This window comes from Choloepus didactylus, chromosome 2, assembly GCF_015220235.1.
Source record: "Choloepus didactylus isolate mChoDid1 chromosome 2, mChoDid1.pri, whole genome shotgun sequence".
NCBI classification, from domain to species: domain Eukaryota; kingdom Metazoa; phylum Chordata; class Mammalia; order Pilosa; family Megalonychidae; genus Choloepus; species Choloepus didactylus.
Window position 1 is genome coordinate 239716560 of NC_051308.1, and position 25749 is coordinate 239742308.

At 40.1% G+C, this 25749-nt stretch overlaps 3 protein-coding genes across 6 annotated transcripts in view; 2 read left to right on the forward strand and 1 right to left on the reverse strand.

Annotated features, from left to right (window-relative positions):
- NMNAT1 (nicotinamide nucleotide adenylyltransferase 1) overlaps positions 1–313 on the reverse strand; it is a 45294-nt gene extending 44981 nt beyond the window's left edge. Inside the window, exon 1 of the mRNA XM_037828573.1 lies at positions 161–313. The gene's annotated coding sequence lies outside the window, so the exon portion shown is untranslated. The remainder of the gene's footprint in view (positions 1–160) is intronic.
- LZIC (leucine zipper and CTNNBIP1 domain containing) lies at positions 202–15580 on the forward strand. Of its 4 annotated transcripts, none has more exons than XM_037828572.1 (8): positions 202–341; positions 893–1052; positions 3602–3710; positions 4783–4918; positions 5291–5389; positions 8212–8307; positions 8481–8562; positions 14391–15580. In XM_037828572.1, the coding sequence occupies exons 3-8, from the start codon at positions 3610–3612 to the stop codon at positions 14396–14398; spliced, it is 522 nt and encodes a 173-aa protein (XP_037684500.1). In that variant the 5' UTR covers positions 202–341; positions 893–1052; positions 3602–3609; the 3' UTR covers positions 14399–15580. The 4 variants fall into 4 exon arrangements, with proteins under 4 accessions (XP_037684500.1, XP_037684497.1, XP_037684499.1 ...); XM_037828569.1 differs by lacking the exon at positions 14391–15580 and adding an exon at positions 9048–10990 and having other exon boundaries at positions 203–341; XM_037828571.1 differs by lacking the exons at positions 202–341; positions 14391–15580 and adding exons at positions 508–526; positions 9048–10990.
- A 9214-nt stretch (positions 15581–24794) lies between these two features.
- CTNNBIP1 (catenin beta interacting protein 1) overlaps positions 24795–25749 on the forward strand; it is a 49995-nt gene continuing 49040 nt past the window's right edge. Inside the window, exon 1 of the mRNA XM_037828574.1 lies at positions 24795–24996. The gene's annotated coding sequence lies outside the window, so the exon portion shown is untranslated. The remainder of the gene's footprint in view (positions 24997–25749) is intronic.

Here is a 25749-nt window from a genome sequence, read left to right on the forward strand (position 1 = left end):
TAGCCCAAACGCGAATATGACCTTGCCTCGGGGACCGTTGTGTTCGACCCTCAAAGACCCCCACTAGCTTGGTCTCCCCTGGGCCTGCGACAAAAAGGAATCCCGGGACGATTCCCCCAGGAACCCGGTTTCTCCGCGGCTCCCCGGGTGGGGGGCTTACCACGCCCTCACAGCGAACGGGCCCGAGCGCTCCCGGAGACGTCCCGCGGCGGGGACAGCAGCTCCGGGAACACCAGCTCCGGGAACCGCCGCAGCCACACCCCCATTGGTTCGAGGAGACCGGAAGTTCACGCGTCCGGAAGTGCTCCTCCCGCCTGCGTCCTCCAGGCCCGAATCCGCAGGTAGGCGGGGCCCTGGCTCCGAACCCTGGGACCGAGGGGCGGGCGGAGGAGGAGAGGGGTCTGGGGGCTTTGAGGAGATTGTCTGGGCTCTAGCCAGGGAGGACAGCGAGGAGTTTGGGGGGCCGCGGGTTCACGGCGACGACTGGCGGCAAACGAGGCCTAGTTGAGCCCGGCCGCCGCGGGATGTGAGTGCAGGAACTTCAGGTTCTCCCGTGGAGATGGGATTTGGGACCCTGGCCGGAGTTGCTCCCTGACCCCAAGCAGACGGTTGTGATCCAAAACGCTGCTAGATAATAGCCTGGAGAAGGTGTGCTCCCCACCCTTCCCTTTTCTGCGCTCCTGGTTGTAACAGCTACCCTCGAGGCCCCTCCGGGTGCGGGATTTTCCTTAGTGACTTCTGTGGCCTTACTACGAAAAACCTGAGAAAAGCTTTCGGAGGGAAGGAGAGGGGTATAGTTCAACTGCAGGCTGCTCAAGTGGAAATTATCTGCTTTAAGCCAAGTTTGTGTCTGATAAATAAAACTGCTTGTTAATGGTTTCCCTTCTCCCAGCCAACTTCACCCCCAGGTGGTTTGAACCTTGAGCCTGCTGTAGTCCTGATGAACAATTTCGTTTTCCTCAAGTTCATGACAGTCGGAACTTCAGGAATTGAAGGTTTATCCAATTTGAGACTGGTCATCAGTGTGCAGAGTTCAGAGTACTAAGAAGCAGGTGAGCCATTCAAATTACCCATTCCTGCAGCTTGGGTAAAAGTTGCACCATCTTTATTGAATACTAGGTGGTGCCAGCGAGTTAATCTTTGCGGGATAAATCTCCCCAGGTTGTGTTCAAGTGCCCACATCTTTGCTAAATTTTATTCAGAATAGCTTTAACCCCTCAAAATATGTTGAGCCTTTACATGCTTCATCTAATTATCAAACGCCTATTCTGTATTAGATACTGAGGAGGCTAAGAGGGAAATCAGACTCATTTTCTGTTTTCAAAGAGTTTACAGTCTGGAAGGGTCAAGCAAACAACTTGCTATAGTGAGATCCGCCTATAATCCAAGGCAGAAATAAGTGCTAAATAAAGTAAGATATGGAATGCAGAGGACAAACAATTAATTCTCATTGTTCTTTTACCAGTTATTTATTTAGTACTTTTTATCTGCCCAGCATTGTGCTAGATGCTGAATGAAAAAGAAAAGGCAAATTCTCAATTCTCAAATAACTCACAATCTAATAATTGGCAGGGCATCAAGGAAAGCATTGTGGAGAAGGTGACTTGAGCTAGACCAGAAAGAATGCATGGTCTGGGCTTGAGAGGTAGAAAAACACAGGCTCAAAAGGAAGAGACAAAAATACGTGGCATGTTTTGGAACAATAAGTAGTCCCAAGGAAATTCAGCCTGAAAAGACACTTTAACTTTTATCTTGGGTTTGCCTTGACTTTTACTGGAAAATTCAACAGATTTCAAATAAATATTTAAATATGTATTTCCAGGAGAAACCCACTAACCTATTAATGAATGAAATATAGCTATGATAAATTATACTTAGCTCATTTGTATTTACATATCATTTATGATCTTAGATTGTTTAAGTCAATTTTAAAAGAAAGACTAGTAAGAATAGGTTTTTACAGATTGCATTTTATTTTGAATATAATGTAAGGAAGCCTGTTCATTGAAGTTTACATATAAAATCATCTGGTAATGACTACTTTAAGTGTAGGAAATATAAAATGCTTTAATAAGTTTCCTAGAATTTAGGTTTTGATGAGTGGTTATACCTAATGTTATATAAACTGTGTTTCCTGAAATGAATCTAAATTTAATATTTGTAAATAGAAAAACTTAATTCTATAAGGTTAAGTGGATTCAATATCAATACACTAAAATCAGTAGCTTTCCTCTACAGCAGCAATAATTGGTTGGAAATTTTAATAACAAAAAACCCTGATCCTGATATTAACAAAAAATACAAAATATCTAGGAATAGCCAATGTTCATGTTTATGTAAATAAAAAATACTTCTTTTTAAAACTAAGGGTCATAAAAGAGAACCTTGATATGAAGGTTGATATTGCAGAGATACAGATTTTCTCCATATTAGTGTCTAAATTCAATATAATCCTTGTAAAATTTCAATTGGATTTTTAGTGGAATTTGACAAGCTGATTCTCAGATACATCTGAAAGAGAAAAATGTGCAAGAATAGCTGAGATTTTCTGAAAAAGAACAATAATTAAAGACAAGCCCTTTCAATTAATGTACACTACCCATAAAGCTGTAATAATTAAAAATAGGACCAGAAAATGGTCAATGAAACATTTGCATCTGGGAGTTTGGTTTACAATAAAGGTGGCATTTTAGAACAATGAATTAAATGATGTTGGTGGTTGGCTATCCATTTGAAAGAAAAAGTTAGACCCCTTCATAGCATAAGCAAAAAAAATTGCAAATAGCTTAAAGAGTTAAATGTTAAAAAATTTATAAAACGATTAGAATACAAAGAAATATATTTTTATAAATCTTAGGATAAGTTTCATGAGACACAAAACTCAGAAAACCTAAAAAGGGAGCTAGATTTGGCATTTAAAAAAATAATAAATTTATCAGTGACAAAAAAAAATACCGTAAGTGAAACTTAAAATCAGAAGTCAAGAGATAATATTTACAGCATAATTATAAAGGCTTCATATTTTCTAATTCAGTGAGAGAAAGATAATCCAATAGAAAAATGATCACCTTTCCAAAAACACATATCAAAGGATGTTTATTCTCACAAATCGTTAAGTAAATGCATGTGAGAAAAATAAGGTAACACTAGGAGTGTTCTGAGCCCTGGAGTTGCTCCAGTATTTTCAGTTTGTGAAAATTTATTTGTACATCTATGTATACTTTTCTATAAATGTTATACTTCAATAAAGCATTTTTAAAAAGTGGTACTTATTAAAAACAAAAAAGACTGCTATAATGAATCTTTTTATAAATCAGAGTCACACAATCTATTTCTTTATGTGTCTGCATTTTCATCTATCAAGTCTGTTTAAAGTAAAATAGACCAATAGCGAAGTCCTGTAAGAAGACTATCAAGCATTTTTATGGGGTGTTACTATATGAGTTTAAACTTCTATATGGATATTGAAATTTTCTTTGCATAACTATCTGTCCCTCACCTGTAGCTCAGAGTATAACCTATTTTAACTCGCGTTAATATGTTGAATTACTTCAAATAATCAAATATGATATACTATAAATAGTTTTATTGTTCTACACAGAGATTAAAATGGCTTCCAGAGGAAAGACAGAGACAAGCAAATTAAAGCAGAATTTAGAAGAACAATTGGATAGACTAATGCAGCAATTACAAGATCTGGAGGAATGCAGGTAATAGTATAATTGTACATTGTTATGCCGTAAAATAGCTTTTTTTCTGCAACTAGATTACAAGCTCCAAGGGTGCATGCCCAGTGTGATTTTGGTTTCCCCTGGGGTGTTCTTCACAGTGCTTTGTCTGTTGGAGGAATAAACTTACTACAGCCTTAGTCATAAAGGCTGGGATGTGAAAGTCTCAATTACTAACTGCGTGTGAACTTGTGCAAAATACTTAACCTCTTTAAGTTTCCATTTCGTCACTTGAAGTGGAAATAATAACACCTAACTTGCCTTTATTTAAAACAACGCAGACCAGTATCACCTATGGAGGTACTACTTGACCTTCTGGCAATGGCTTTCAGCCTTAACTATTCAGAGCATCAAGACTGTTAATTGCAGTTTTTAACAACCTTGCAAGGTTGTTTTCAATATTACAAGCAACACAACACTTCACCCGGAGTAGGTGCCCAATAAATGGTAGCTATTGTTATTTGCAGTAAATGTTTAATAAATAGCTTATTAGACTAGTGAATGAAAATATCCTCTTCTTCAGATGACAGATAAGTGCTGCATGCTGTTGTATTTCAGGGTACACAAAATTTTTCCTTCCATTAATAGTGGTGATAAAAAATAACAGCTATTCATCAAGAACCTGTTATGTGACAAGCACTTTCCATATCTCACTTAATGCTCATAACAACCCTCTAAGATAGGTACTCTCGTTATCCACAGCTTGAAGATAAAGAAACTGAGGTTTGACTATGTTGATTATCTTTCCCAAGGTTATACTGTTGGTTCATAGATTGCTTAAATGAAATATTTATGTGGTTTGTTAAACACGCTTCATTTTGGTAAAATGAAAATCTTTATGTTAATTAAAGTAACCACATTGCTGGAACTACCACTATTACTACTACGATGACCTGCACACATCTGTCATTAGCATTTTGAGATTTCCCTCAACTTTTCCACCCAAGATATTTTTTATAAATATGTATATCTGTAGTCTTAGTGTCCAAATACTAAGTTTGCATTTTTCACTTGGAACTTTGTGTTTTTCTATATTCTGTTCAATGTGCTTCAGAGAGGAACTTGATACAGAGGAATATGAAGAAACCAAAAAGGAAACTCTGGAGCAGCTAAGTGAATTTCATGACTCATTGAAGAAAATTATGTCTGGAAATATGACTTTGGTAGATGAACTAAGTGGCATGCAACTGGTAAAGCATACTTTACTTACATTGGTGACAGATTTTGTTAATTTTTTCTCTTTCTTTTTTTGTCAGTATATTTAAGATTAAAAAAAGTACCCCTTTTCTTCAGAATAACTCCTGATGTGTGTCTACTTATGCCTAAAACAGCATATGCTCCTAGATCTTCATTTAGTTGTGTATTTGGCTCCAGTGGGACAAGCACAGAAATAGCAAATGGGAACTAAAATTGTAACATGATCAAATGTTTCATGATCAAATACCTATCAATAACTGAGTAAATAAATAAATGGTCTCAGTGGTTTTCATTATATGGAAACTCCCTATTACATGCAATTCATTGGAATGTTTTGGTTAGTTTTTGCCTTCTTGTATTTCTAGGCTATTCAGGCAGCTATCAGCCAGGCCTTTAAAACTCCAGAGGTCATCAGATTGTTTGCAAAGAAACAACCTGGTCAACTTCGGACAAGATTAGCAGAGGTAAAGTTTCTTGAAATTGATCTGATTGCTTGTGTGTTTCTTTTCCCAACCCTAGAGTTTGCTCAATATGATATTCCAAGGTTTGAAATTTTTAGTTGATTTTTTAGAGCCACAAATCCACAATTCTCAGACTAAATTAGTCCTTTGAGCAATTATGATTGAAAACTAATGTAGCAGTTTAAGCAACTTTGTGGCAGCTTAAATTCCCACTGATCACTTCTACTTGGACCCTACTTTTAAGGTTTTACCATTTACTTCTGGAGCTCCAAGTTTAAAGCCCATTTAGAATTCATTAGCAGCATTGCTTTTTGCTTTTGAGACATCTCATGTAGGACCTCTGTAAACCTGTAAAGACCTTTATAAACCTGATACTTCAGGAATTCTCCTTATAGACTTGAATATAATTGAGGCAGTAATAAGTTATTTGCAACTACAGGTAATTCAGTAGCAGTGTGGTTAAGAGCATAGACTTGGGTCATATTGGTTGGATTTGAATCTGCTCTGCTACTGAAATATGTAACCTTGGGCAAGTTATTCAACTTCTTTGTACCTCCGTTTTCCCATCTGTAAAATGGTGATAATAGTAGACCCTATCCCATTATGACCATTATAAGGATTAAATGAATTAACACATGTAAAGCACTTATAAGCATAGTACACACTATCATGTTTGTGGTGGTAAAGATACTTAACATGGATTCCAAGAGATCTGATACCGCTTGTCCCATTCAAGCCTACAGACCATATATCGGTTTAATGAAATGAGTTCTTAGGGGAGAGCTCCTCTCTAAAGACACTATTAACCTACTTTTTCCTCAGTAGAGTTTATAACTAAAATAATGGTTGTCATTGGCATTAAAACTTTTAGAATCACGTGAAAGCATTTCTTAATGTTTGCCTTGAGATTTTTTTTCTATTTTTTTACATTTCTTGTTGTGAAATATGACATACATACAGAAAAGTGATACCTTTCAAAATATGATTTAGCAAGTAGTTATAGAGCAAATTTCAGAGAATGTTGTCAGTTACAGTTCCACCATTTCAGTTATTTCCTTCTAGCTGTTCTAATACTCTAGAGACTAAAAAAATATATATTTATATAAAGATTCAGTATTTGTAATCCTTTGTTAAATCCCATTTTGTCTGTTGCTACTCCTCCCTCTCGTTTGATCACTGTCTCATTCTTCAGGGATATCTGGGCAGTGACCACCCTAACTTATTCATATTGAAAAGGGTTGTTGACATTATGGGGAATGGGGATGCATCTGGTTGATGTTCTTGAAGAGGCTCTTGCCTCTGGGTTTTGGGACTTATGTGGCATAGGAACACTCTGGAGGATTTAAGTTTCTGAAAAATAAACTTAGTGAGTGAAAACATTATAGAGTCTCAGATAGGGACCTGAGTATTCTTTAGGATTTTTTGGGACTATTATTGATTTGGGCTTGGCATACTGAGACCATTTGGAATATCTAGCTGAAGCTTGCATAAGAGTAACCTCCAGGATAGCCTCCCTACTCTATTTGAAATCTCTTAGCCACTGAAACCTTGTTTGTTACCTGTCTTTTCCCCTTTTTGGTCAAGAAGACATTCTCAATCCCCCAGTGCCCGGGCCAGGCTCATTCCTGGGAGTCATGTCCATGTAGCCAGGGAGACTCACTCTCCCATGTCCCACATAGGGGAGAGGGTAATGAATTTGTTTGCAGAGTTGGGCTTAGAGAGAGAAAGGCCACATCTAAGCAAAAAAGAGGTTCTCTGGAAGTGACTCTTAGGCGTAATTATAGGTAGGCTTAGACTCCCATTTACAGCCCTAATTTCACAAGAGCAAGCCTCAAGATCAAGGGCTTGACTTATTAAGTAGGGTGTTCCTAATTTCACTTAATATATTTTCTATCCCAAGATAAATGGTCAGTTTATAGCTTATATTCTGTCCAAGATAAACAATCATTGTTTCACATTATCTTCGCTTATTTGCACCGTCACCATCACTCTCAATTTTAAACAATTATCATAAACCAGAACACCCCAACGCTCTTATCAGCCCCTAATTATTTATCCCTAGTGTTATTGTGGTACTAGTAAGGTATTCCTATTAAGTATAGTCCATAGTATGCAATAGGTAGTTTCTCCCATATACCACTGTGTTGTTAACTCTTTGTATTAGTGTCATACCTTAGAAGTAGATCATGCAAGCACTTGTTTATATCTGTGGGATACATGCCTTTAAACAACCCCTTTCAATCATATTCGCCTTCAATACAGCACTGATATTTATAATCCTGTTAATGAACTATCATCACCTCTGTCCATTCCCATACCTGTAAGTTCAACCTCGTTAACAAGTCTGTACGTATTATCATTCCCCCTTCTCTAGCGTATGTCCTTCTCTAGGTCTCCTATATTCTACATTTTAAGACACTGATTTTACATTGTTTAGGGAGTTCATACTCGTGATAACATACAATATCTCTTCTTTTGGGTCTGACTTATTTCACTCAGCATTATGTCCTCAAGGTTCATCCATGTTGTCACATGTTTCAGGACCTCATTCCTTCTTACTAGTGCATTCTTTGGTTGATGGACACTTGGATTGTTTTTGTCTTTTGGCAATAATAATGCTTCTATGAACATCGGTGTGCAAATGTCCATTCATATCACTGCTTTCAGATCTTCTGGGTATAGATTTGAATTTTTCTGTAGTTCTTCATAAAGTTAATCAGCTCGAGGATTTTTTTTCTTTGTAAGAACTAGGTTTGAAAAGCTGGATTTTATGCCCATAATTTTTTTCACTCAAATTCTGTATGCTTTGCATTCGTCCATTATAGATGGATAGAGATCTGATGGTAGGAAAGCTGGAAAGAGACCTATACACACAGCAGAAAGTGGAGATACTAACAGCTCTCAGGAAACTTGGAGAGAAGGTACCAGTATTTTATTTAATATATTAGGTATAAAGAAAAAAGATGAAGTATTTGGTACAGAACTTCTTGATGTGTGATCTAGTTTGTGGTCCTAAGACATTCTTAACCGTGGTTCCCAGAACCACTTGTAACATTTGAACCCAACAGACCGGGGTTTGTTTTGTTTTGTTTAGCTGACTGCAGATGATGAGGCCTTCTTGTCAACAAATGCAGGTGCTATCCTTAGCCAGTTTGAGAAAGTCTCTACAGACCTTGGTGAGTACTTTCATATTTCTAAAACCTGGTGCATGTATTACTGCTTCAGATAGAAGGGCTGAGACAAAATAAATAGTGTTTTCTTGGGGTTAACAGTAAAAGCAGAATTATTTTCTTTATAAAACCATTTTATTGATTTTATTTACCAATACTTTTTAATTAAAAATAATTAAATTAATACAGCTTAATTTTTTTAAATATTTATCAGCTAAGTGAAACTATAAAATTAAACTAAAATTTTGCGTATTTTTTTCCATACCTCGAGCTAGAGTAAGGATTTGTGACTGATTTCACCAGATGTAGCTGGGTTGTTTGTGCAGAGAGGAGTTTGGACTGGTAGCTGGAAGGTGTAGGGATTAATACCCTGATAATGGAACTAATTCTATTTTCTGTTTCAATATCTATATGATAGATTTTTCCTTCTTTACCTGGACCTATGAATGCATATGAAATAACCTTTCTGTATTGTGTATCTTCCTCCTTAGGCTCTGGAGACAAAGTCCTTGCTTTGGCAAGTTTTGAGGTTGAAAAAACAAAAAAATGACATGGTGTGGAATCTTGTGATGTTGATCACATTGTTGTATAAATGGCATTTTTCTTCTGGGGATTTTGAGTCATTGCAAAGAAATCAGGAGATTCTCAGAATGCATTAATAACCTAACAAGAGATGACCTAGAAACATACTAGTGGCTTCTTTTTATTCTGTTCATCGTTGTACTTTGTGAAGGGTGACCTGTTTGAGTAATCCTGGCCTTGTTGGGTGGCAGGGAGTCACAGGACCTTATTCATCATGATTTGTCTGTTTTGTCTATTTAAGAGAAAAAGAAGAAAATGGAGTTTCTCTGCCTGTTCTTATTAAGGCTCTGTGTATGTAAGTGCCGATAGTGAATGAAGACATGTGAACTAATGATTCTTTTCTGCTCATTATTTGTCTCTACTCGTAATGAATAGTGTATGCAATGTCAATAGATGTCTTATGTGTTCAAAGAATTTTAGAGTTCTAAATGACCTTAGAAATAATTTTCATTTTACAAACAAGGAATCTGAGGCTCAGAAAGAACAAGTGACTTGCCTCAAGTCACATTAGAGACAGCTTGGGAGGTAAGACTAAGGTGCCTTGACTTCCAATTTAGTGACTTTCTTAGTTTGCCAGGTCTGCTATGACAAATACCAGAGAACTGATTGACTTAAATAGCAGGAATTTATTGGCTCACAGTTTTGGAGATCAGAAGTCCAAAATCAAGTTACCGGCAGGCCACACCTTCTCTGAAGTGCGTAGCTTTCTTGTGGTGGCTTGCTGACAACCCGTCCAGCCTCTGTTACATGGCAATCTGTCTCTGACAGTCTCCTTCTGTGGCTTCTACTCCTTCTCCTCAGTTGTCTCTGTCTATGTCTAGATTTCCCCACCTTATAAGGTTTACAGTCATGTGGATTAAGGCCCTCCCTGATTCAATTTGACATCATCTAATTCAAAGATCCTATTCACAAATGGGTCCACACCCACAGGACAGGGGTTACAACTTGAAGATCCCATTTACAAATGAGTTCATACCCACAGAACTTGCACATGCCTTTGTGGGGGACATAATTCAATCTTCCACTGTGCCCATTGAGTTTTATTTCTTTATTCTGGACTGTTTAAAAAAAATAACATTTATTTGTGTAAGTCAGTGTTTATGACAAGTCAGTGTCCCAACAAAAAGTTAACTCCACACTTAGGCCATTCCCTAGCCTGTATGCTCTCTGTGGGAATGAGGCCCATTGTGTCTCTGAATTTGGAGCTTGAATAATGGGGGCCCTGTTGAGAGTCTCCTGAAGTAAGATAACACCCTGCATTGTCTCGCCAGGGAAGCAATAGGAAATGGCAGCTAGACACCCTTTCTGTGTGGGACCTCCTGCTGAAGCCCATAGGATGGTGACTGTAAGCTACTGTTTACTCTTCTGTTTTTGGAGAAACATTAAATAAGTTGTGAGTCAAAGCAACTCTCTCCTGAGTGCTTATGTCTGTTTCCATGCTCAGATGTAGACATGTACATGTGCGTGTGCATGTGGCGTACTACCTGGGCTCTGACCATTTGATATTCTTTCATGTGTTTCTCAATATTCTTTTTATTTGCACTTTTTGAAAATTAAAAACATTTTTAAAGCTTCCTGTATACTGTGAACTATACTCGGTGCTCTGCCAACCGGACAAATTGGCACACAATAATGCCTCAACCACAATAATGCCTTATTTGGAACTTTTTTTCCTTTTTTAATGCAATTTTATTGAGATATATTCACACACCATAAATCTATCCAAAGCATACGATCAGTGGCGCACAGTATCATCACATAGTTGTGCATGCATCACAACAATCAATTTTAGAACAGTTTCATTACTCCAAAAAAAAAAAAGAGAGAAAAAAAAACCTAAAACATCCCATACCCTTTATCCTCCCCATCCTTGATCCCTAGGATTGGTGTGGTACATTTGTTACTGTTGATGAAAGAATATTAAGATATTAGTGTTAACTATAGTCCATAGTTTGCAATAGGTGTGTTCTTTCCCATATACCACTCTATTCTTATTTGGAACTTTTAATGGGTAATTTTTTATATATTGGTTTATGACACTCAAAAACTTAACTCATTGAAATTGACAAAACCAAGAAAAAGCAAATTACCTGCTGTTAATCTAGGGCTTTATGGTCAATCATCGTTTTTCTGTGTGTATGGTTTTTTAAAAATTGAGGTGAAATTTATGTAACATAAAACTCACCCTTTTAAAGTGTATAATCCAGTGGAATTTATTACATCTCAATGTTGATGTGCAACTATCACCTCTGTCCAGTTCCAAAACATTTTTGTCAGACCCGAAGGAAATCCTCAACCCATTAAGCAGTCACTCCACATTCTCCTTTCCCCACAGTCCTTGGCAACCGCTAATCTATTTTCTGTCTCTGTGGATTTACCTAGTCTGGGTACTCCATATAAATGGAATCATATGTGACCTTTTGTGTCTGATTTTTTCACTTTGCATAATGTTTCCAAGGTTCATCTACATTGTAGCACATATCAGAACTTCATTCCATTCTATGGCTGAATAATATTCCATTGTATGGATAGACCAGTTTTGTTTATCCGTTCATCAGTTGATGGACATTTGGGTTTGTTCCACCTTTTGGTTATTGTGATTGTGCTGCTGTGAACATTTGTGTACAAGTATTTGTTTAAATATCTGTTTTCAGTTCTTTGGGGTATATACCTAGGAGTGGAATTGCTGTGTTTTTTTTTAAGCTGTAGCAAGCCCCACCCCTCCAACCCCCCAGTAGTAGATCAGGAAAATTAGGAATATTTTGTATTTGAAAAGGGCCTGTATGTATCCAGAGTCATTAGTCCTGATTTCACTTAAACTTCATTAAGATTGACATCAGTGAAATATTTTGTCGTTAATCATATTAATGTATTCATTTTGTACGTATTGATAAATACTCAATTTAAAGTTATCTTCCTTTGAAAGTAGCCAAGTTTTCAGTGGCTAGCAAGACTGTCAGTTATGGCCGTGTGACCTTTGGTAGGTTACTTAATCTTTTTGAGCCTCATTTCCCTAGTATTGTGATAATAAGACCTACCTCATAGGATTTTTGTTCATTCCCCTCTCTTCCTTAATGGAGAAAGGAAGTTTGTCATTGGAGCTAATCCACCATTTAACAACTTTCAGGTGTCATATGATAGATTTTGTTTCACAAATTTGGTATTTCATTGAGAAAAATAATTTGAAAAATGAGTTAATTCTATGCAACTGTAGTTATTAAATGACTTGCAAACTATGTTTCCATTGTTTCCATAGTTTTCCAGTTCATATTTTGCTACATTTAATCTCTTGGGAGGTTGCAGACTACAATAATACTAAGGAAAATAATTTTTTGACGTTCTTGGGTCAGGCTAATATTTAGTGAAAAGAATTCCTACATTTTTCAAAGAACCGGGGCTGATGCAGGCATAAATTCCAATGAGCAATGTCCAAATTGGCTATGTTTAATGAAATCTAATAATTTTAAGCAATTCCTTCATTTCGTTGTTTTGGATTTTTTTTTATCCTGTGACGTAAGATAAGTTTTCGAGGTGGGTGGTGAAGGAAGAAACTGAGCAATAGTATGAGGAGTTGTTCCTAGGAAAGAGTTGGAGTTGGGACAGATAGGTGGTTAACTTTGATTGTTAGACCTTTTATTGAAGACACTCAGCCAAGGAATGGTCATCTTATTTTTATTTTAGTAACTTACGTACAAGCTTAAATTCCCCCCTTTAACCATGTTCAGGAATGGTTATCTTTACAAAATAAAAGTGTACAACTCCACCATTGACACAGTATCTTATTACAGTGAATGATAAGTAATTTGAAATTATTTCAGAAATAATAAACCAATTTGCTTAGAGACTTGCAACCACCTTACTCTCCATTTTTTTTCTCATTCTATTCATTACTGAGACCAAAGAATACTCTTCTTTGCCTCTCAAAATGTTTTCCAGCATTAATATGTAAATTAAAACTGTCAGCATGCCCACAGATCCCCGTGAACAAGCTGTAAATAATTGCTTCCAGTCTGTCTGGCGCTGAAATGAAAAAGATTTTAGAAACTAGAGAAACTAGTATTTAATGTTTTCATCAGGTTGCAAAAAGCAAGGTTAAAAATACAGCTCTTCTAGATATTCTCCTAAAATATGGCCTTTTGATTTCCTAACTCACTTTATTTTTGAAATTCCTCTCCCTGCTCACACTGATATCAAAGCAGAAAGATTATAAGGTTGAAAGGGCCTCAAACACAGGAGGTCAGTGATGTTCTCAAGAGTTCACAATGGAGAGCTGATGCTGTTCCAAGCTGAGAGCCAGAAAAGTTGAGAGGTTTGAGACTGTCAGTTGGAAGCTTCAGAATGCTGGGTTGTTTTCCTTTGAGAAGACTACATTCCTTACAGCCTCAGACGTTTGACTACAATTAAAAGTAACTACAAGCAAAAATTATTTTCTATAAAGGAGGTCAAGGAGAGCCACAGATGTTCTTTTGAGTTAAAGAAAAAGAAGATAATTTTGGCAAGGGTTATTTCTAAGATTACGTGTCAGCCACAGATCCTCTGCCTGAACCTCTGGCCACTATGATCATGAACTTTTGAAGCCTTTCTGCAAAAAAAACTCTGATGGGACTGTGTTACTGTTATAATTTCAATTCATGGTTCATAGCTTAAGTTATTTTAATTATGTCTGTTTACTCTGAAGAGCTTTAGCAGGTCAGTGTTACTGTTTAATTGTCATATTACATGGGAGCTATTATTTCCTATAAGAAGAATCTGCTTTAATGATTTTTTGTTTTGTTTTTTTTTTGCTCATATGAGAAAACTGACATTTGTTCCTTTAGGCCTGTCATTATTCCTCCAGTACTCATAAACCAGGCCAAGTTGAAAACTGAGGCAGTTACCCTCAATGATAATCAAAGAGACAGGTAATTTAGGTAAAAGCGAATGTTTGGCCTGACTTAGATTGTAGCTGATTGCCTTCACTCCCTCATTTGGCCATGATCTTAGAAAATTTAGTGCTTTTATTACTTCATCTTAAAAAAAAAACAAAAAACATAACTTTGTTAACATCTCAAATTTTACATCAAGTTTATTCTATCTAAACCAAATTATACTTTAGATTTGGTTTATAAAGCTTTGAACTTATACTAATATATTTAAATATTTTGTTTCATATTTACTCATGAAAGCAGCCTTTGTACTTTTGGGGCAAACATAATAAAATCTCAGTTGCTCTGCCACAGCTCTGCAGCATTTCTTTTCTTACTGTCTTTCAGAAATGTGAGTGGTTTGTTCCTCCGCAAGAAGATTCCATGACCAATACTCCACGTAAAGGGGTACAAGTAGACATACCTAAATTTACTTGCTAACTTAGAAGGAAAAATGTGGACTCTGTCCTTAATTTGTGAGAGTGGAGAAAATATGAGCGTGTGTTCATCCACTTATATACAGGGTCCTTTTGGGAGTCTGACTGAACCAGTGACATGCCTGCCACCCACAAGGCACTTTTGACCTCACAAGGTGCTGCTTTGCCAGAGTGGAGGTTAGTTGTACCAGGTTAACTTTGTTACAAGGCAAAGCACTGGATAAATTGTATATGCTGTCCCCTTTGGTTTGAAAGTCTCAAAAGTGTGTGTTTCTCCCAGTGGGTGTTAAATCTTGAAATTGAAAAATATAGATGTTTTGGGAAAATATTATATTAATCACTATGGTGGGAGGAGTTGTATCCACCTCCTCCTCTGATTGTGATGTCATTTATTCTTTCATCAGACATTTACTGAGTGTTGATATATGCCAGACATTTTCCTTGGCTCCTTTTTTTGCCTTTTGGTATTCTAAAATGGATATTGGATACTATTGTTTTAAGTTTTTAAGTGCTTTATAATTAATACAGATTTAGATATCCAGCTGAATCACCATTACAGATTTACTTCATAGTGACAGAATTTGGTTTTAAATAGACCTAACAATAATAATAATAATAATAAAAGATAGCTAGACTCTATCATAGTTAGCCAGCTCCTTAGAAACATTATTTCTGTATATTACAGCATACCCATATATTGTAAAGAATAGTATTACCCTTGGAAATAATCATAATCTATACAACTTGATCTAAATAAACTGTTTCATCTTTAATTTTTTATTTCATCTTTAATCAACTTTGGAAAGTACGTATCTCATTAAAAACACTTGTTTTATTAAGTTATTTTGGAGAATATTAAATGGAGAAAAAATTGGAATACTGCATTCCCAATTCTAATTCTGCCACTCTTTTATACCTAATTTGTGTCCTACTTTCTCAGGTGGCCTTCCACTTATCCGTATAATATTATGTGAAGAATAGTTAATGTATAAATTGCTAAATTACAGTATAAGGGACTATATAAAAATTAATGCCATTTTCATTAAAATATTTAAAATCTTAAAATGTATATCTTAAGAAGGAACTATTAAAAATTCCAAATAAAATGGAGGCATTGTTTTCATTTTTGTTTTGTTTTTTGACTTAGGGAAACTTGTGTGTTCATAATGCAGATACTGGAAATAATGGGGAAGGAAGATAAAATAAAATTAACTGGGAGAACTTAATGTGGGGAAGGGCTTACAATTCTGTTTCTCCTGTCTTTTCCTTTTGTGGAGGTGTTCCAGTTTGTTAATGCTGCCATTTTGCAATACACAAGAAATGGATTGGCTTTTATAAAAGGGGGTTTATTTGGTTACAAAGTTACAGTCTTAAGGCCATAAAGTGTCCAAGGTAAGGCATCAACAATGGAGTACCATCACAGAAGGACGCCAATGGCGTCTGGAAAACCTCTGTTACCTGGGAAGGCATGTAGCTGGCATCTGCTCTGGAGTTCTGGTTTCAAAATGGCTTCCTCCAAAATGTGAGTGTCCACTTCCAATGGCCATCTTCAAAATGTGTTTCTCAGCTGCAGCTCCTCCAAAATGTCATTCACAGCTGCTCTGCATCTGGGCCTGTGCAGCTCTTTTTAAAGTACTCGAGTGATCCAGTAAAAACCCACCCTGAATGGGTGGGGCAACACCTCCACAGAGATAATCCAATGAAAGGTCTTACCCACAGTTGATTGAGTCACATCTCCATGGAAACACTGAACCAATAGGTTCTAACCCAGTCAACACCAGTACCTTTGCCCCCACAAGATTGCATCAAAGAACATAGAGTTTTGGGGGATATAATACATCCAAACCAGCACAGGAGGTGAGATAAGTTACTTTTTCTGTTATGTTTCCTTTTAGTGATATGAGTTGTGCTAAAGAGATCTTGTAATAGCTTAACCTAACTGAAAGAATGTTACAGGGTTTGTGGGGATTTGTGTGTTAATGTTATAGTCTGTCTCAGCAGGATGTCATTAGCAGCAGCAATGGAAGCCAAATTAAAAGTGGTCCTTTTATTTTTCCCAGACACTGCAGCCCCTTTAGCATACTGCTTCTATATGTCTCCTACTCTGAAAAGAAATTAAATGGGAATTGCCCACTCAAAGTTGTTTTAAAAAGTCACAAGTGTCACCTGGATGCTTGCTTGAGGACTCCCTGCCTCCTCATCTCTGTAAGCCTGTCTTCCTCTCTCCTAAGAAAGCTTTTCTGCTTATTAGTGAAATAAATGCCTTTTTCTGTTCTCTCTGTACTTAGCCACCAATTAGTAAGATGAGCAGAAGTGCTCCCATGCTGAGCACTGTGCTAGGGGCCTGGAAGAAGCTGACACTACTTCATGGTGCAAGCTATGTAAGTGCCTTTTTATCTCCCAGGAGAGGCCCTCAATAGGTTTGGCTACCCCCTGGAGCCTGTAGCTATTTGAGCCTAACTTCTCATTAAATCCAATCTAAGATATTGCTAAAGACTTCGGATTATTTAAGTGAATTGCCTCCACTTGAATTCAGCTAAAAATAGTTCACTTTCACTCCCGAATGTTGCCCCCAAATTACATGAACTCTCCTCTTAGCCTCATGCCTCAGCAAAAAGATGTCCCCAGCAAAACTAGCTGTTTATTAAAGACCCATGATTATTAGTGTGAATATAGTCCTATCTGCAAGAATGGAAGCACAAGATGGACCCAACGTAAAGCTGAGCCCAAGAATGTGAGACAGGAAATCAGGACTTCGGGAAAAGGCAGAGATTTTCTTTTCCCTCCAAATATTAATCTATGTATAAAAATTAATGAGCGCACATACCCCTGTGCCAGAACTATAGTGGGTTCATCATAAATTGGGTTCCCATTACACCTTCCTCTTCTTACGGTTTGGAAACCATTGTGGAATTGGTAGCTGTGGAGCAACTGGCAGAAGAGTGAGCATTCCTGGGCAAGGTGCAGCCAGCCCATAACAGGAAGAAACTCACCTCAAGTTTACATAGAAATAAGTGAAAATAGGGGACAATTTGTTTCTGAAAAATATGGTAACATCATTTCATTGTTACAGCAAGTGCTTCTGGCCATCTAGAAATCATACACATACTACATCCTTAGACAAAATGAAAAGATTGGGCGCTCAGAGTTTCCTAAGCTGTTTCGTAAATGATTACAGTAATCCTAAACTGACAGTATTATACTGATTTTACCCTGTAAGTTAAAGTCTTTGGGAAAAGTTAAAGCAGGTTGTTTGGGAGTGAAAGCAAGGTAGCTTAGGATGAGGAGAACAATAGTCTCCACCATTTACTTGGTGTCCATCAGGACAGAAAATGCCTTGATCATAGCTTCTTTGATATATTGGAATATAGCTCAGCAAATATTTACTCACACTTCTTTCCCTTGGGGTGGCGTGTATTTTCTTGCCCCACGCTTTGGGCTTCACCTTGAGACTTGATATGGCCAATAGAATGTTACTGGCTTTGACTCCAGGGGAGGCCTTAAATACACTTCCGATGAGCCTCACACCCCAGGAGCCCTCGCTCTTCTGCCATTCATTTTAGGAGTATGTGCACAGCAGCCCAAGAGTATGCGCAGGGCAGTCCAAGAAGAATGAGGAGACAGGGAACCGACTTCATCTGATCTGCAGCTAAGCCCTGCTGATCCCAGCTCAACCCGGCAGAGGTATAGCCAGCCCACAGCCCCAGGCAGACCCCCACCAGGCAGTTCACAATCCCAGGAGCCAAAAAAACAAAATGTTTGTTTAAGCCTCTTGAGTTTTGAGTTGGTTTACTATGCAGCATTATTGCAGCATTAGCCGACTAATATACTATTTCCTTCCATTTTAGTCTGTTCTCCTTGCTATGGCCATTTAAATGCAAATTTGACTGTCATGTTCTTGTTTAAACCTTTCAGTAGTTCTCATTACTCTTGGAATAAATACCAAAATGTTTAGCATGACCTGTGAAGTCCTGTATGATCTGGCCTCTTGTGCCAACCTCACTGGGGTCTCTTTCCCCACCATTCTGCACTCCAGCCACTTCAGCCTTCCCAGTTGCTTGATCTCACCATCTACTGTTATCTCCTCTTGGCCTTTTATGGACTGGTCTCACTATGCTCTCTGCATCTTTGCTTCGTTAATTCCTGCTTAACCTCAAATGTTAGCTTAAATATCACTTTACCAAGGAATCTCTCCTTGACCATGTGACAAAGTTAGATTTCCAATGACATTGGTTTCACAGCCCCTTGTAGTTTAACTTTGTAACACTTAACTATAGTTGCTATGACTTATTCAGTTGTTTGACTCACTGGTGTCTGTATTACCTACTATAATGTAAGTTCCGAGAGGCAAGGACAATAGTTTGATTTGCTGCTTTATCCCCTGGCTAATAATATAGAGCTGTTCACCTGGGAAGCAGTCAATAGCTATTCTTGAATGAATCGTTACTGGATATGCTTAAACAAAAGCCAGGTGATACATAATAGGTTATATGTTAATAAAGAATAGGAACTAGTGCATTTGAAAAGCACTGTAAGAACTTTAGTGTAAGGTAGTATGAATATTGGAACAAGGCCAAAAAAAGACACCTGCAGGGGAAACACAGACTCTTGTTAGTCACAGACTCTACTCTAATTAGTCTGCTTACTAATAGCACCAATGAGATTTAGATTTCTAAATGCTGCTGAAATGGAAGTAAAAACAGATAACATGAGGAAATGTTACTAGCTGCAGAGGGTTTGACTGTGTGGAAAAGCTGGGCCAGAAATGAGTTTCAAACAAGTGAAGATGGCCCCAGAATTTGAAAATAAGATCAAAACTGACTTTTTTGGGTTCTTAACTTTTTAAATAGCATCACAGATTAATAGAAGTTGTTCTAGGAATCATGATACCAAGTAAAAAGGTAAATCCTAGCAAGAATGACACAGGGGTTGGGATTTGAAGTGAAAAATCTCATTAAGATTTCAATTCAAAGTGCAAAAAATAGAAAATCAAGGTGGAGGGAGCTGCAACTTTGGCTTTCAACATCCTTATCACATACAAACAAGAAAGACATCTCGTGGGGAGACGGGATTCACAGCCTCAGGATTCACTAGAACCTATGAAAATCTGATTAAGCCTCCTTCTGTCACCCTATTTCTTTGATATGGTATCACAGAAGGGAGTCTATGGAAGCATTTCATTTTCAAATTCCATTTTGGCAGCAGGCATACAAATAAAACCTCTCTCTCTCTCTCTCTCTCTCTCTTTTTTAAAGGAATAAAGTACTAGAGAATTTTAAAAAAAAATATTTTGCTATTAAGTATCTTGGGTTATTTCCCTTGGCTCCATAGTTTGCGCTAATTAAAATTATTTCAATAGAAAGATCCTGGAGAGCAGCTTCCTTTTCTTTTTCTGCTGCCTGTGTTGGTGCTCATGTTCTTTGCTTAAATAATTAATAAACATTACTGTGTTATGCAGTGGGTGGGAGAAGAGTGAGTAAGCTTGGATCCCAGGGTATTTTCACCATGCTTGTCTCCCTTTGCATAAGCTTTCATGTCAGGCTCCTCATTAGCTGGCATCAGGGTGTAGATTGGCCGCCCTCAGCCTTTAGTGTTTATTAACTATAAAAAAGAACCCCCTTTGATTCACCAGCTGGGGGCAAATACTGCTGATGGAAGTAATTTCCCTGAAGAACGAAGAACGGTAACGAAGAAAGTGAGATGGTGGTACGGCGGTGTGGAGGAAACAAAACCACCAAGTTCATTTGGATTGCACAATCTTTGCCAGACTGAAAGGCAAAATTGAAGTGTCACGTTGCAACAAAGTCAGATCTCAGTCTTAAAGGTAGCAAAGGATTGATTTAAAAAATGAACAACAAAAAACCTAGTATAGGTATAAATGTGAAACAGGAGCATTTATATTCTCATGTAGGTTTGAAAATTGCTACTATCTTACAATGGTGATGAGTAGGAGTAAAGTAAAATAAAACAAGTAGTTTGCAACTGGACAGACTGCACCTCAGGAAGGTGAGGAAGGTATTGCTTGTCAGGAACAATCTTTCTCAGTCTCACCTGAATACACTGATAACATTGCAACATCTACAGGTATGAAATGCAATGATACGTGGTTGGGGAAAAGCCAATTGTTTAATCACTTCTTCCCAGAAAATACAGGCTATTTGCTTTTAAGGATGGTAATTTTTTTGTACTTAATTGGACAATAACCAGCAGGAAAAAAAGGTGATAAACAGAACTACTGTGCTTAAAGCATAATAGGCTGAGTATCTGAATACAAATTGAGGTCCTCTATTGCTCTGTCTTTACTAGGTGATTAGAATGTTGGAGGCTGCACAGACAAAATACACTTACAAGAAACGCTGGTCTATCAAAACAGTCAGCCAAAGAGAATAATAATTATTTCTTTATACTGTTTCCATGCACAGTGCAAGCAGGGTTCTGTGATATAGGAAGGAGCCACCTATCACGTGCTGCTGAGACCAACACCCTGGGGACAGGTTGGCAGAGATCCAGATGTTCACAGCTGCGTATCTCCCACGCAGGACACAAAATACTTGTATTCACTGATTGACAAAATGCTTTCATCGTTGTGTTTAATAATTCTTTATTATCTCCAAAGTAACATTAGATCACAAGTATTTGCCAAGGCAAAACACTGGAGAATGGAACACTGCTGCGGCCCTCTTTGCTGTGCACTCAGCCTCCCGCTCACGGCCTGTCCTTGGAGAAGTTAGAACTGTACCAAATGCAAACAGGATGACAAACATATGAACCAAAGCAAGAGATAATTTCTTTCTTTTTATATTACTGGAAAATTATTAATTAGTGTTTAAAAATTTGGTTCTCATTCTTCGCTAAAAAAAAAAAAAACTTTTTTTTATTTAGTACACAGTCTTTTCCTTTCTCACCCATTTTCACCTTGTACTTGCTCTACTTGTATGCAGAAATGCCCTTTTATGGGGTAAAAAATTTGAGGACCACTGTTGCCATAAGGCAGTAACTGCTTCAAAATAGCTCTCTTTTCCTGCTACCTGCTGTGGTGTCTCTGTTGCTTCATTCTTGGCCCGGAAATTTTACTGTTATAGCCATCCTGTTGGTGTAGGCAATAAAAATTTTTGCTCCAGAAAGCGGCTAATTAAAGACATAGATAGATAGCGTGTGTTTGTGTGTGTATGTGTGTGTGTGTGTATTTATATAAATGTTCTGGGACCACAGAATGCTGAAGGGAGAAAGTACAGAATCATAAATTTAGTAAGAGAAGAGGAAAGAGAAAGACAGGGTTGCTAGCCAGTGCATGACTGGCCAATGGAAGAAAAAGTCCTGGGTGGGGTATTTACATATTTATTTATTCATGCAATAACATTTGTTGAGCATCTTCCATATGTCAGGCACTGCGCTAGATGGGAGTGGACCACAGTGACATGGTCCTTGCCCTCCCAGAATTTATGGGCTATGCTGAGACTGGGGCATGTACAGGTTTAGGAAAGTCTCCTTGAAGAAGACCAATGAAGACCAACTATTCAGCCAGATAAGGTGGAAAGTGGGGGAAGAGTCACAGAGGCAAAGGGAACTGCACACTCAGAAGTCCTGGACCTCAAAAAAGCACCATGAGTAAGGACTAAGGAGAAGGCCTGTATGTGGCTGGAACCCAGTCAGCAAAAGTGTTCAAGATCAGGCTTCATAGTGGAAACAGAGAGAAATCATTGACTAACAGAGGCCTGACATAATCAGAGCATTTTACAAAATTCCCTCTAGTTGCCCTTTGGGCAATGGATTGGGGGTGGAAGGGAGAGCCTGGATAAACCCAAATGAGAAGCCTGTTGGAAGATTCCTGGGGTCAAGGTGAGAGATGGTGGATTGAACTGGGAGAGGGGAATAGGGATGGAAGTGAGGAGATTTGAGATACAGTTTGGGCTGGATATGAGGAAAGAGCAGCATCAAAGATGCTCTTTAAGTTTCTAGCGTAAGCAACTGGGTAGATGGTGGTGCCAGTTACTGAATGGGGGAGCACCGGAGGAGAGACAGATTTGGGGACCCAGTGTCAGATGGTGTGAGCAGAGCTGGTGCAAGGTCCCCTTGGGAGCCAGGGAGACCACATACTATGGAAACATGGGAAACCAGGGGACACATGCTGTGCTAGGACAGTGCTATCTCCCTGTCTCTCTCTCTCTCCCCTCCTCTTTCTTTCCCTCCAAGCCTCTTCTCTGTTTTTGTCATCAGAATTGCCTCATTCTCTCAGGATTTTCCATGGGGTGGGGGAAAAACGAGGCTAAGAAATTTTTTGAGGTCACACCCTTATGGTTCTTAAAATTTAAGAGTTTCCCTTCCATTTTCAATTCAGAAAGTTTCAGATTGGCCCAGCTTGGGTCACTTCCCTACTTAACCAACAGTCAAGAGAATGCAGCACTTGAATTGGTTCAGCTTGGGTACATCCTCCCCTTTGTGTTGTTTTCTAGGGAGGGGGGATAGGATACTGTAATATCTCTTCAGCACCTCTTGGGGCATGATGAAGCACAGTTTCCCCAAGGGAGAGGTGGTGCTGGGCTGTCAGAAGTAACAGATGTTTGCTACCTCCTAAGCAAATAGGAAAAGTCTTCAAATGTCTTATTCTAAGAAGACCATACAGATGGATGGAGCCTGAGTTAATCCTGAAGTAATGAGGATACCTGGAAATGCAGAATTTTCCAAATCTGAGCTGATGGGGCAGATGGGGGACTGGTAAGATGATTCACTCAGTGTTTTGAACTATAAAAACTATATAGTATTTATGAAATGTTTGCAGAAGGAAAGCTCCCATTATTTTACAATGACATTCTCATTTTATCATTCCTTTTCCACCCTCACCCTTGAGCATATGTTTTTAAACACTGTCTGTACATTGTGTTGTATCAAGTGAAATGTTCGGTTTCAACTTACTTGTTTTATGTAAAATTATTTACATAAAAAATTTGAATGTGTAGTTTATCTTATTGTGCTCACTCTGGGAAACCTGAAGGACCAGCTGGCCCATTCTTGGTAAATATTTACAGAGCTCTTGCTGTGGGCACGGCAGTGTTCTGGACACTGTGGGGTGGGGGTGTGACACTAGTAAGCCACATTCCTGGCTTTTAAGAGTTCACAATCATGACTGGTGATAAAAAATTAATCAAATTGTAACCAATTGTAACCTCAATTGTAAACTCAATTGTAGCCAAGTAAAATACATTTGTTAAAGTAGTAGAGAGTAATATGGACCTTACAGAATATAAACACAGTCAAGTTAAAAAAAAAAAGTATTCCGTATTCTTCCTACATATGGAAGGGGAAAAAATGTAGAGGCAAGTGGAAAAGAAAGGGGGGAATGGGACAGAAAAGGAGTAAAAAAAAGTTGGGGAACGAGAGGCAGGAGGGCTTCTGATTGGGGTTAGTGTCACACCACGTAACCAGTAAGTTAATGTTGAAAAAGAGACCATATTTAAAGATTTGTTTCTCTTTAAAAGGAAGGTGGGTGCCAAAGCAATTCGCTGTTTGCCTAAAATGGGCTGTTTGTCCCAGTTCTTTTTTTTCCAGATAGAGCCAAACTCTAGAAAGGACTCCTGCTCAGAAAAATGTATGCACAACAAATACGCAAATAATCCCTGCGGTCCATCGACTCCAGGTTAAGAACCCTTAGAGAGGAAGGCCTCAAATTCAGAAGTGGGCCCAATGCTTGAAAGGTAGCACTGTTCCCACCCAGTGACGCCGGAGACCACGCCTCTAGATGTTTGGCAGCACGGTCCGTCTCAGATTTTTCAGGGATCGTGGGTAAACCGGCCCCGCCGAGGATTCTGCCCCGTCTGGCCTTTCCCGTTTTTAAAGGCAGACCGGTGTGTGGGAGAGGCCATTATTCTTACGGGATCACTCTGCTCCCGAAACAGCTAGGGACAGGCAGAGTCGCTTCACCGCAGCGCCAGCTCCATCCTTGCCGCGGCCCCTCCCTCAGGCCGCCGCCTCCCCGGGCCCCGCCCCGCTGACCCCGCCCCACCTTGGGCCTCACTCCTCCTGCTCTGACCCAGTTCCTTCCGCCTATCGCGTGGCCCCGCCCCCAAGCCTCTGGCCCCGCCCACAGCCTGAGGCGCCCAATGCGCGTCCCGCAGGCCCCGCCCCGCAGCAGGCAGCCCCGCCCCACACCGGATTGACCCAATGCGTGCCCCCGCGCGCCCCTCGGGCTCCGCCCCGTCCCGCAGGCCCCGCCCCTTCCCCCCACCCCCGCGGCCTCCTCCAGGGGGCGTTGCGGTCGCCTGACTCCGCCGCCCGCGCGGAGCCCGATGCCGCCCCCTCGGCGGGTCCCTCCCCCGGCGGCCTGGCGCCTCCCTCGCTCCCGGCCGCGGTGACTCACGGAGCGGGAGGCGGAGGCTGCGGCCGCTCCCGCCGCCGCTGCTGCTGCTGCTGCCGCCGCCGCCGCCGCGGCTGCTCGGGCTGAGCGCGCCCCGGAACAGGCCGCCGCGCCGCCGCGCTCCGGACCCGCAGCCCCTCCGGCCCGGCCGGGTCGGGCGGCCCAGGTAAGCGCCAGGCCGGCCGGAGCCCGCAGCGCCAGGGCCCGCGCCGCACCGGGGCTCGGGGGAGCCGCCGGCCCTTTGTCTCCCGGGGAGGGGCCGCGGAGGGGGGCGCCCCCGGCCCGCCTCGGACCCCCGGCCACGCCCGGCCCGGCGGCGCTGCGCCCTGGCCTGGGCCGGGCCTCCTCCCCGCCGGGCCGCCACCCTCCTGCCGTCCTCACCTTCGCCCGAGGGTCGCCGCCACAGGTGGCCGAGCCTCCCACCCTGTTGCTCGCGCCACCGCGTCGCCGGGGGTTGTCATCGCCCGGCAGCCCTTCCGGTGCCCATGCCCCGTCCCTTCCTCACCTGCGCTCCGCTCTCGACATCCTGACCCTTTACTTACCCTCTGGGTAGGGCCCCTCCGTACTTCCCCAAGCTACACCCTCTGGGTAAGGCCCCTTCGTACTTCCCCAAACTAACTGCATTCAAGGACTTGCCGCCGAATCACCCTTCCTTTCTCCCTAGTTCGATTGAGCTGCTGCTTTACTATGGTCTCCCCAATTCCACCTCAATCTGGTGAGTGTTCTTGGAAGGTACACACCAGAGGCACATGTCTCACCAGTGCGTGTGTGTGTGAGCCTGCAACATCAACCACTCTAGCTCTCACCCCCATTTCATCACCCCCACCCTCCAACCACCTTGCTTTTTTCTTGAACTTGATAACCAAGACACTTGGTTCTGGACACACAGCCCTGATAGGCCCTTCTCCTAGTACCTGCT

Excerpts from the sequence above, each read along its gene's own strand:
- LZIC (XM_037828569.1), top strand. The coding sequence starts at position 3,610 with ATGGCTTCCAGAGGAAAGACAGAGACAAGCAAATTAAAGCAGAATTTA. Across the intron at positions 3,711-4,782 it reads CAAGATCTGGAGGAATGCAG|AGAGGAACTTGATACAGAGG; the intron begins GTAATAGTATAA and ends AATGTGCTTCAG. Across the intron at positions 5,390-8,211 it reads TTCGGACAAGATTAGCAGAG|ATGGATAGAGATCTGATGGT; the intron begins GTAAAGTTTCTT and ends CGTCCATTATAG.